The 13136-nt window shown below is 36.3% G+C and overlaps 1 protein-coding gene across 8 annotated transcripts in view; it reads left to right on the top strand.

Moving 5' to 3' along the window:
* Positions 1 to 3700: 3700 nt before the first annotated feature.
* LOC117989397 (fasciclin-2-like) overlaps positions 3701 to 13136 on the top strand; it is a 47320-nt gene continuing 37884 nt past the window's right edge. For all 8 annotated transcript variants that reach the window (XR_011237680.1, XM_034976753.2, XM_069503832.1 and 5 more), the window contains exon 1: positions 3701 to 3954. Coding sequence is in view for 7 of the 8 variants with exons in the window: in XM_034976753.2 (XP_034832644.1) it covers positions 3906 to 3954 (49 nt within the window). In the remaining variant the exon portion in view is untranslated. The remainder of the gene's footprint in view (positions 3955 to 13136) is intronic.

Here is a 13136-nt window from a genome sequence, read left to right as displayed (position 1 = left end):
TGCTTGAAATATGCACAAAAATTGGTAGAATATGCGAAATTAAATGATAAATTTTAGGAATCTCCAAAAAAGAGAAAAGTAAGTATTTTATACCTGCATCTTAAATTAATGCGTCATTTTATTTGACTTGTTGTAGTTTGTTTTTTAAACAAACATCAAAAAATTGCCTAAAATCATAATGGATTTAACGAAAATATAGAAAATATAGTTGACTTTCCAATATTCAGCCAATTAATTAAATCGCAGGCTCTAAGAGGCGATAGTCGGTCAACTTCATAGTAACAGCTGGACGAATGCAAAACGAACAGATGCGGAATATTGATAGAGCTCTTGAGGATCTGTGGCTTAGGACTGGCCGTTTATTTTACGTTCATTACTGGGGGATGGGAGGATTTAACACTTCGAATTTAGTCCGCTAGAGGTAATGTAATATTCATTCGATTCTACTTAAAGATACAAGAGAAATAAACTATTTATGTGAACACTAGATGATGCCCGCCGCCCGCGCCTTTGTACGCGTGGAGGTAGGTTTTTAAAAATCCTGTGGAAGCTCTTTGATTTTTCGAGGTAATGAGTAATTTAAAAAGTCTAAAAAAATCTTGACTGCGGTTTTCACTGCATTCCTTTTCAGCCCCTCCGTGTCGTCGCGCCTCACTTCACACCACCAACAGATCGACAAATCTCCTACTGCACAGGTTCAGAGAGCTCTTTTTTCAGAAAAGAGTAGGTAGTCTAACTTGAAAAGAGATTGTGCCCATTATAATACGAAACAGCCAGCTAAATACCCAGTATATAGTACGCGACAGGTCAAGATGGCAATCGGGATATGAGGCGGGGGGACGCCCCGCAAACATACACGTCACCAACGCTCGCCCGCACCGGGTTAGCGCGGGGGCTGTGCACTGTGCAGGTATGCGGGGTGTTCCCATCCCGATCGCCATCTCGACCTGACGCCTATGGTACTTATCATACCTATACCTAGGTACTATAGTAGATTATGTAGACAGCCGCTTACGGCGTTTACCCACAATTAGAGGGTAAAACGTGGTTTGAGCAACCCTTGTGGGGAAAATTGTTTTCCTGCCTAAAGGCTTGGCCCATATTATCTACTTTTCCATCCCATTTGCAATGTTGGCGCAATTGAGCTTAAGCTGATTACACGAGAACTTTTCTCTAGTGTTGTTTTGTTGGTATTAATGAAATATTTTTTTTTGTATTTGTATTTATTTATTTATTAAAGAAGAATATTTGCAGGTTACAACAAGTTTGGTGCATTCATAAACTTTAAATAAGTTTTTCCGTACACCAGTGCCGTCGACAGTCGATAGGTACCTACACGTAACATTAATTTATTGTTATACTTAATACTTAACAGCTAACTAACAATTACTTAATATAAACTAACAACATTAAGCTAAATATGGGTTATTTTAAACTTACTATACATTAAAAAATTATTTTAAACTTAATATACATAATAGGTAAAAATCACAATCATTTATATAATGTAGGTAGGTAAGAAAACGTTCATTATTAAATATCACAGCGGAGTAGTAACATACGATATCCCTTATTATTCCTCTTCTTCATTTTAGTGTAATATGATCTGAGCAGATGATGATGATGATCTGTGATGACCTATGATCCTTTGATAGAAGGTTGGAGATCATATTATTTCAAAGTACATAATATTTTTCATCACGAATCAGTACCCTTATCAGTACCCTTATTATAAATGCGAAAGTGTTTATTTGTTGGTTTGTCCTTCAATCACGTCACAACAGTGCAACGGATTGACATGATTTTTTGCATGGGTAAGTACTCTTATTATAAATGCGAAAGTGTGTTTGTTTGTTGGTTTGTCCTACAATCACGTCGCAACAGTGCAACGGATTGACGTGATTTTTTGCATGGGTATAGATAAAGACCTGGAAAGTGGCATAGGCTTTTTATCTCGGAAAATCAAAGAGCTCCCACGGGATTTTTAAAAACCTAAATCCACGCGAACGAAGTCGCGAGCATCAGCTAGTAACGAATATTAAGAGAAAATATAGGAATCTTGAATAATTTCCATCTTGTTTAATCAAGACAAATAACAAACGATTATGCCAAGATTTGTAAATTCAAACAAACGATTAAGCAACGTTGCAATTTTTCCACCACCCTTTCGTAAAACGCTTCCCTATTCTTAATGCTGTTCTTTTCAGTAAAAACGAGCGATTTATGTAAGTAGGGGGAACCACATTGCTTGTTCATTGCCCTCCATAACAAGATCCTAAAAAGATTTACGAAAGGGTGGGTACCAACTTTGTAAAAAATAGCATCGCATTAGCTGAACAAAAAGCACAAAGTAGAGTCGATGAAAGAAAAATAATCACCCTTTAGTCATCTTTAGTAAACATTTTCCCTTAAATTTGTTCAGAATATCGGTACTAATATTATAAATGGAAAAACATGTCTGTCTGCTAGCTTTTCATGGTCATTACCATTATTATAAACTGTAACAACATGAGTCCTCTTTCATGAGCAGCACGCACTTCCATTGTTTCAATCTATTTCTAGATGGAATTTAAACTCATAGAGCCCCATAAAGTAACCGTTTCGGAACCTTTTGCCATTAAGAATGACATTCCATTCTACGGCAAAAGACTGAAGGCGCTCTAAAAATAAGCGTGATGTTTACTTCAATATGCGTCCCGTTTTGGTACAGGAGTTGGTGGAAATATTCGAGGCGGTATCTACTTTAACTTCTTGAAATTTCCGAATGCTTTCAGGTTTTATCTTGAACAAACCTGAAAATAATTGCCTTCTAGTGTGATACTTTACCTGAGCTAGAGGACGTTCACCTACTCGATGAATAACTGTGGTATACTGCTCCTGCGATCAACTCTCAACGCTACCAACAATAAATACAGGCGGAGGAGCATCGTGTGAAAGTTGGCGACACAAAACCAAAGAGGAGAGACGTCTACCTAAGTATATCACCCCAGCCGCCACGAGTATTCAAGTAGTGCACAATTGAGAAGAACTCTACCTTAGTTTGGTACCAGGTGACAGGTAAGTCGGTTTTGTTACTCACGTAAGGTGCAGGTGCTTCATATTTTTTAAACGTCTTTGAGTCTTTGTTGCTTTACCATATTCACTGTTTTAATAAGTAGACCGTACCTTAGTTGAAACCAAGAATATGCAATAGCAATAAAAATGCTAATTTTTACTGGAAGAGATTACCTACCGACTGGTCAAGAATATCCGAATAAATATCAAGTTTAGAATAATTATTTGTAACTTTCAATATTATAATTTAAATAACCGGTACGGGTACAACGATTAATTTGATGATTTTGAATATATATTTTACTGATAGTAACAACATTTTCCCCGTTATTTAAATAAAATGTCGCTAAGTCACATAATAAGCCTAAAGTCATTACTTTTAATATTACCAGATTGTTTTAGTTACAGGACCGCCGGCCTAACGTGCTCTCCGAGTGTTGAATGAAGAATAAATTTTCATATCCAAACTTCTAAAATAAGACTCACATGTCCAACTCGGCTAGTCGACTGATCGGCAAAACCCGTAATATTTGGGCAATCTCTAACTGGAATCCTATTTGATGTGCTGTACAAAATATCCCACCAGTTCTTCAGCTATTTATGTGTCCCGTTTTCGAACGCAACGCGCGCTGAAGCAATAGTCAAACGTCAGTCGGTTAATGCCTAGTCGCCCGCATACATGGAGACAACCGCACTAATCAATTAGTTAAAAGCGTGTTTCGGAACGCATATTCTAATTTTAAATTTTTCAAATAACATGAAGTTTTCCGTCGCGTTTTATTTGCGCTGTTATTATTTTTAGCACTTGTTCCAATTATTCAATTTAATAGGTCAGTCATATTATTTTTGTCATGGAGAAATTAGTTTTTGTTGCGTTATTATTTTGTGTTCTTTTATCAGGTGAGTTTTTAGTTTTGATTTTTAATGTATGCATGTTAGGAGTATTTTATGTTAAAATTCAGATCTACCATTTAATTAAAATACTCAATAATTTTATACAGAATATCGAATCTATGTTCGATTTTATTTAAATAAAGCTCTTGTTTTGTTTTCAACATGTTATCGGCATTACTTAATTGGTTCAGTTTTCAGTTTTCACGAAGTAAGAATTTGTTTTTAAATTTAAAAGCTACACTGTTTTTTTCAATTGAATTGCTTTAAATTCGCTTTAAAATTCGTTTATTAATATGCAACTAATTTGTATTTTCTTAATTGTACCTAAGTAATAACAGTGAACTATTTTACAAAAGTTACGGATATAACGACAGTTTGAATTAAGTATATCCGTGTTAAAATCAGTAATTATGGCTAAGTCTGTAATTGCGAATAATGACTACTTTAAAATATTCCCTTATTATATTGTGGTTACGATAGTATGGCCTAAAGGCTAAAACGCGTGAAGCCTTACAAGCTAGTGGTCATACGGGATTGTTTCTTGGGCGAGTACCTATCTAATCGATTCTGAATTTCGTATAGAATTGAAGTTCGCGTCACAATTTAAGTATAATCATTACTAAACTAACCGTTCTTTGACAAAGATACTAGTTGATGGCCGCGGCTTCGTCCGCGCGGATTTAGGATTTTTTAAAATCCCCTGAGAACTCTTTAATTTTCCAGGACAAAATAAGTCTAGGCCCGTACTTCGAATGCAAGCTGTCTCTGTACCAAAGTTTATTAAAATCGGTTACACGGATAGGTACTTTTGTCCCGGAAAATCAAAGAGTTGCCGCGGAATATATAAAAACTGAAATCTACGTGCACGAAAGATTATAATTTACTAGTAGTATGGATATTTATTTTACAAGGAGAACAGAAGAAAATTAAAGCTAATACCTAACAAGTTTTTACACATAGAATTTACATAAGAAAACCAAAAAAACTGGGGGAAGAGAGAATAGAGGGAAAAAAAAATTTTTTTTGAAAGAAAAAAAATATTTGGCAAATATAAAAATTGCATTTCCTCGCTAAATCAGCGTAGAACTTAAAGCGTGGGTACTTTTCAAAAACTCCAGCTATATCTCGGCTTTGCCAGGGCTTTCCTGAAATTAATTTCGTAAACTCAAACTCAAATAATTTATTCAGATTGGGTATTATTTTATAGGTACACTTTCTGATTGAAACTTTCTGAATCTGCAATACAATGATGTAGTGTTGATAATAGATACGTACACTTATAACTAAAGCTACGAGGGTAGTGACGGTCTATGCTATGAAGAAAACATTTTTTTTAATAAAAATTTGTTGGTCCGCCCTCTTGAATCACCCCATGTATGCATGTATGCAAAATATCAAGTAGGTCTATAGATTATATTATAGACCCAGGGGTTTGAGCTGTACATCACTCATCAGTTTCATACTCGTAGATAATATGGCTTTTTAAATGATTTTGTAAGTGCGATAAACAAAACATCATATTTATACACAATCAAGATACCTACAACAATGCCAGTAGATAAGCAACTGAAGACCAACGTTCAAGGCCCCCTTACACCTAGGCCATACAATACTAGTATTTCCTGAACACAATACATGTGTTATTAAAAAGAGTAACGCAATATACACATCAATTTGATGCGTTCGGTCACAAGCTAGTTGAGCTCGTTAAAGCAAATGGTACCAATTCCTGAAATTATGTGCGCCATATTGGTGTCATGATGATGGTGGCACTAATGAACGTAGGTACCTACTTCGGGTAAATATTTGGGCTGATGTTATTTTAATCATTATGATGTAACGCGAAATTAGTACCTAGCTAAGGGAGAGTCTTTTTTAGGTTTGCGCTTGACGACAATCATGCATTAAGAGCTTCCGAGACGGTCAAGCGGCTTGAAGTCGAGCACGTAGTTTTTAGCCTGAGTCAAGCATTTTGACCGTTCACAAAAGATAATTGATGCTTGAGACAAGCATTTACGTGCTTGACGCGTGATTGATGGATTTTATATTTTTGCTTGACGCGAGCGACGTTCAGACAGTGTTCGATGTATGAGAAAAGTGCCGTTTGCTTGATCAAGCCGCTTGAAGGGCGCATCAAGCAGCTTGATCAAGCAAAACATATCTACGTGCTTGACGTCAAGCAACTTGACCGTCTCGGAACCTCTTTAAAGAAAGCAATGATGAGGTCTAAGTTGGACCACGCTTGCCTATAAGATGCCTATTCACTCTTGCCTTGAAGGTACCTAAGTTAGACGTGGCAGGAAACACTGAGGCCGGAAAGGGGTTTCAAACCTTAGTCATCCCTTATCTACTACTCGTAATTTCATAGTTCAAAGAGGTTACAAAAAGAGCATTAAAACGGTAGATTTCTCTTTCAGCGCGTATTTTTTATAGGTGAGGGTCGTAACCCCTTTTAATAATTACACAGCGATATGGATTTTCTTTATACGAAAATGCGATGAGTTCCCGGATCCTGCTGTATAGTTGAAAATGAATGGCAATGTAATAAATAAAAAGGCTTTTCAAAAAATAAAATAGGTTTGAGCTTTACGATAAAATACTTCATGCCTTATGAAAAGCAATGATCCTAATCATTGGTTGGAGCGTGCTTGCCTAGAAGATGCCTCTTCAATCTTGCCTTGAAGGTACTTAAGTTATACCTACGTGGCAGGAAACACGGACACCGGAAGGGCGTTTCAAACTTAGGATTCTGTTACCTATACAGGTGTTTAATTGGTAGATTTGTTCACTAAAGTCAGTCTGATATCGATTGTGGTTTATGGAAGCCATAAACTATCGATGTAGGACCGATAAAACAAAAAAAAATGTACTTAATTCAAAACATTTTTAACACTGTTGCATTTAACTTTAATTTTAGAATACTTTCCGTAAAAGTAGTGCTAACATTAAAAATATTAATAAAGGTTTTTCTTTATAGTAGGTAAGCATACATAAATATTACTAATATTTATAAAAAGGTAAAATTTGTCAGTTTGAGTGTTTGTAGATGTAGGGGTATTCTTCAGAACTAATGATCTGATTCTTCAAATTCTTTCACTGATAGATACCTACTACATTATTCCCGAGTGCTTATATTATGTCACGCGGAACAAGTATCGGTCTAAAGCTAATATATTATGCACGATGCAGTAAACATATTACATACATATTTGTAGTTAGTATAAAATTAATATACTACATTGCATTTCAAAAAATAAAGATTGTAATTAGTTAGTAAAAACCCCGTATGTTTTTAAAAAGACAATTTTCAAGGATAATTTATTTTGGATCTGGTTTATGTTTTCATTTCGCATTGAATGTTTGTTAGGTATGTGTGTCATTGCCAGATTGTCGAGATACTGAAATAATGGTTAAAATCGGTCTCAGTACTGTATAGCAAGAGAATAAAAATACCAAAGCAGCCTGGGATGAAATTTTAAAACCATCCAGTGTCTTGCGGTCAATATCATCTGATCCTGTTTTTTTTATATAATAGGTACTAGCTTATGCTCGCAACTTCTTCCGCGTGGACTACACAAATTTCAAACCCCTATTTCACCCCCTTAGGGGTTGAATTTTCAAAAATCCTTTCTTAGCGGATGCCTACGTCATAATAGCTATCTGCATGCCAAATTTCAGCCCGACCCGTCCAGTAGTTTGAGCTGTGCGTTGATAGATCAATCAGTCAGTAAGTCAGTCAGTCACCTTTAATAAGAAAGTATTTTTGAAAATTCAACCGGGAGTAAAATAAGGGTTTGAAAGTGTAGTACACGCGGACGAAGTCGCGGGCATAAGCGGGTATAGTCGGTCAGTAAGTAATCTTGGGTGCCTTGGTTCCCCTGCGGATCATGCGTTTCGCAGTATTGTGGTGAAGAGGCAAAAAAAGAGATCGAGAAAATTAAAAACGTTAGGTTGAGATAGAATATAAATAAACGCGTCCACTCGATATATCGACCCGTCAATTACGTAACATTGTTAATCGGAATCTGGAAGCCATTTCAATTGAAGCCCGCTGATGAATTAACAATCACTGACTGCTCTTATATTATTGAGCTGGATTGAAACTTGAAAGGGTTATTAACAAGCAGTTCAAATTTCTATATGGATAGTGGGTACCAAAACTACAAACACAAATTCTAATTTTTTTTTTAAAGAACAATGTTGTCTATGGTCGAAACCATGAAACTATCATGTCAATAATGAAATGGATAGAACGCAGAGCATAACCCAAAAAATATTGGACGGCAAAATGGATGGCCGAGGAAGACCTATAAGTCGCGCCGGGTGGATTGAATGGAGTGGAGAAAGACATGGGAGTTTTGGAAGTAACGAGATGGAAGAAAGCTACTTCTGATAGCCTCCTCGAGCCGACCTATGGCTGTAGCTCGACCTATGGCTGTAGAGCTTTGAGGATGATGAGTTCAATCTCTCATGAACCTAGTCAAATTTTTAGGTCAATTTTTATGCGTAAAATAAGTAAGCTAGCTTCTGCTGAAACGAGCAGGTATGACAGTGCGACAGATGATATTTGAACTGACGCCCTTCGCATTTGAATTCACCTCTCTAACCGTTGAGCTAATTGGGGTTTCCTATTATTATCACTAACATAATAATTAATTCTATAAATAAGGAAATCTATATACACTGGACCGTGAATATAAAACGTAATTTGAGATGAATCTGCAATCTACATCATTATACCGCTTGATTGCTCTCCTTTATACCTTCAAGCTAGCTATATCAATAATGCCTTTTTCACATTAATCAACTAGCATTCCTCATAATATAAAACCTAATGTTAGGTAAGCTAACTACAAAGCCGCACGTACCTACGTAAAGAGTAGATACGTGCGGTTATTGGGCAAAGTCTGCGTTTTCCATTGTTGATTTTAGTCAACACACAACGTTATTAATTAGGTATACACTCCGCTTGTTTTGTGAATATTCAATTCAGTGTCTACACCGTGACGCGTTAGCTATTCCTGGTTTATTTAGATGGACGCTGATTAGCATTGCACTCAATGTCATGTTTCTAAAGAGCGTTGTAGGTAATAATTTTTTTTATGAGTTATGACGATATTTCGTGTAAAATAAAACCAGGCCAAGTGCGAGTCAGACTGGCACACCGAGCGTTCCGTACTACAGTCGTATTTTTTCAACATTTTGCACGACAAATCAAAAACTATTATGTATAAAAATTATTAAAAGTCTGTTTTAGAATTTACAGGTAAATCCCTATAGTGATACCCCACTTGGTTATGGTAAACTAACTTTTAAAAATTAGAAAAAAATCACGTTTGTTGTATGGGAGCCCCCGTTAAATATTTGTTTTATATTTTAACTAGCTTATACCCGCGACTTCGTCCGCATGGACAACACAAATTTCGAACCCCTATTTTACCCCCTTATCGGTTGGATTTTCAAAGATCCTTGTCATAATAGCTATCTGCATGTCAAATTTCAGCCCAATCCGTCCAGTTCTTTGAGCTGTGCGTTGATAGATCAGTCAGTCAGTCAGGCAGACAGTCACCTTTTCCTTTTATACATTTAGATTTAATTACTCATTTTAATTAAAATTTATATATAACTAAATATTCTGTGAATATTTCAAGCTTCTACCTGTTGCCGTTATCAATATCGAGCAAAAACGAGCAAAAACCAACAAACAAACACACTTAATTGCATTTATAATAGGTATGGGTAGTGATTGACAATCAAAAATTATACAGTAGTCATCATCATCATCATGATCAACCCATCGCCGGCTCACTACAGAGCACGGGTCTCCTCTCAGAGTGAGTAGGGTTTCGGCCATAGTCTACCACGCTGGCCAAGTGCGGATTGGCAGACTTCACACACCTTTGAAAACATTATGGAGAAGTCTCAGGCACGCAGGTTTCCTCACGATGTTTTTCTTCACCGTTAAAGCAAATGATATTTTAATTACTTAAAAACGCACATAACTCCGAAAAGTTAGAGGTGCGTGCCCGGACGTGCATTTACGTAGAACAGACGTAGGTTATCTATAGGTATATGTAGGAAAATCGTCATCCTCCTTTTTTCAATCACCATTTTTAGGTACCTTGAATTTCACGTTACCGACATTACATTATATAGTACGCGACTGGTCGAGATGGCAATCGGGGAGAAAACGCCCCGTACACCCGCACAGCCCCCGCGCTAACACAGTGCGGCCGAGCGCAAGTGACCTGCGGGAGTGCGGGGCGTCCCCGCGCCTCATACCCCGATTGCCATATCAATCTGTCGCAGACTATAAGCAATTTTTGCGATAAAAAGCAATATTGACAGGGGTGCCTTACCCTGGATGTATCGAAATGTTAATTCCTCCACTTGGGAGAAATAACATTAAATCGGAACGATAACGATATACGTATCGATGCTTTTAACCTTTTTCTAACGAACTGAGAGGCTTTCGAACTTTATTATAGGGTTTAGTTTAGATTGAATTTTGAATACAACAATAATTTACATAAAATGTATCAATGAAGTAAATATTTACAAATTAAAATCGGGATTAAAAAAGAGATAACCTAAACCTAAAGTCCATCGCTGTTAGAAAGTTTTTCCAATAATAAAATTTTGCTACAATCTCTTAAGTGTAGATACGTAGGTGCTCAAGAAAACTTAGAGTCACTTATTAGTTTACAATTTGTACAACTAATTACTAATGGGTTAAAGTTTTATCAAGTACATCGAATAAAACTGTATATTAATAATTTGTTTTTTTTTTTTTTTTTTTTTTGTTTATTTGAAAGTAATCAACAGCGTAAATACATAATTATTATTTAAATTTAAATCTAGGTATAACAGAAGGCCAAAAGAGATTACTTAAAATTATAATTAAACTATTTTAACAGAATAGAGTTAGAATAAATGTAGGTATATACAATAATAAAATAAAATTACAACAGTGTGTGTATGATTGTATGTGTGTGTGTATGCGTGTGTGAGTGTGTGCTTATGAGTATGTGTGAGCGTGTGTGCATGTGTGTGTGTGTGTAAATGGGAGTGTATGATTGCATGCATATTTAGATGTTAGCTACTTTTTTTTTGTTTTACGATGATAGTTTCTTAATTCCTTTTTAAATTTATTGTTTGATAGGTAAAATAAGTCAAACTCAGCGAACTGATTGTTATAAGTACGTACCAAGCGTGGAATTATAGAATTTCGCGCATAATTTGAGTTAGATTTGGGAACATTTAGAAGGCGCGTGTGACGCGTTCTTAAAGGTTGAGCATTAAATGAAAAGGCTGAGAGTAAGCTAGGACAATCGATTGAGCCGGTTAAAATTGCTTGCAGTAACAACATATCACATTGTTCCCTTCTATGTTCCAGTGAGCCGATACCGTAGTGAGTACACGCTTCCTCATAACTATTAAATTTTTTAAAGTCTTTAAAAGCTAAGTATTTAAGAAACTGCCTCTGTATGGTTTCAACGTTTATTTCTCTTATTTCAACGTTATCGTATCACTCAATCTTAACAATTGCTTTTAAGACAACAAATTCTTCTAAATGAAAACGGCCTTGTTCACCAATAACTACTAAGCTTGTGAAGAGTGACAGACACAAATTTAATTCCCGACGTAAATTGTTATTATTTAACAGAGCTGCATTAGACTAGTTAAACTGTCGTAAAAAATATAGCAGGCTCTGGCGTAGCAGTTTGTCCGTGTTTTGGTAAGAAGAAAGGATATAGCCCATTAAAGAGACGAGGGGTCTCTTTCAAAAATCGTAATTAAGTAGTTGTACTGCCAAACCTAAAAAACAACGAGAGAAAATTAGATAAGACACGTGTATCTCCTTGATTTGGCATGGCATTTTTCTTTATTCAGATACAAGTTAGCCCTCAGGTGCAGCATTACTTACCACTTACCAGGTGAGACTGCAATCTCACCTGGTAAGTGGTAAGTAATGCTGCAGTCTAAGATGGATGCGTGCTAAACTGGAAGGGATATGGCTGTTTTATAAACCCTTTGGTTTCTACACGGCATCGTACCGGAATGCTAAATCGCTTGGCGGTACGGCCGGTAGGGTGGTAAGTATACCACCCGGCAAAGCCGGCTTCGGCGGTGGCAGTAGCCTCCCACCAGTCCAGACCAGAAATTTGGAAATTATTAAATTCCGGACCCCTGCCGGCAAACAAACACGGGAACAACAAGACCACAGCGCTTACCACTGGGCGAGGGGTGTCAAAATTTTGGATAGTAGCGGATTAGACATAATCTCAGGAATGAATAGGACATGGTTAAGACACCTTCAATTCTACGAGTAAATACACTCTTATCATCATGTCAAATCATAGTCCATCGCATAGTAGGACCGTTTTAGTTGCAGTTACAGCCGTGCTCAGAGTTGCTTAATCGTTAATTAAGTTTAGTTAAAACGAGACAGAGTTATATCTCTCATATAAATCTGTTTCGTTTAAACTCAATCTTAAGTAACGATTAGCGGCTCTGAGTACGGCGGTTAGTGTAATATTAAATGTTTTTGTTGCAGTTATAAACGCTCATTTCCATTAATTGTCGATAGGTATACCTACACTTGGAGTACGGAGGGTTTCTAAAACGCTTGCTATGAGGATTGCATTTGGGAAAATATTCCCTAGATATAGATCTACAATCAGAGAGTGATAAATTTTTGTATTGCGTTACGGGTTTTTCATCGACTAATTTTCTAGGTATTCGGTATACCGCCTGCGGAGAATCCCTGAATTCATCCTCAAGTAAATGAAAAATTCGACCAATAAAAATGAGCTCTAATTGTTAAAGAAATTATATCTAATTATCGCGTTCAATTCTAATGAGAACTAAGTCGTAAAACTGTCGTAAATAAGATTAATGTGTATAAAAACCATCATCCCAGATTTTTAAATAGATATGATCTTCGCATCATTGGTTTGATTTAAGATGTGATCTCATAATTTTAAATCTTAAGTGTGTTTGCATCTTGCACTCGGTTAAGGTTACGGACTAATATACAGGTTGTACCTAACCAGAACGCTAGCAAGAACTTAGCGTTTACTATTGTTATAATATTTAAACACAATCCAATACCAATAACCATTTGCCTCATTTTGTAGTTTTAGTGATTTAGTATTTTTCAAATCCGCAATGAATAGCGTGAAAAA

Source organism: Maniola hyperantus, chromosome 16, assembly GCF_902806685.2.
Source record: "Maniola hyperantus chromosome 16, iAphHyp1.2, whole genome shotgun sequence".
In the NCBI taxonomy this organism is placed as follows: domain Eukaryota; kingdom Metazoa; phylum Arthropoda; class Insecta; order Lepidoptera; family Nymphalidae; genus Maniola; species Maniola hyperantus.
Note: the sequence above shows the minus strand (reverse complement) of the source record. Positions and strands in the feature narration are given on the sequence as shown.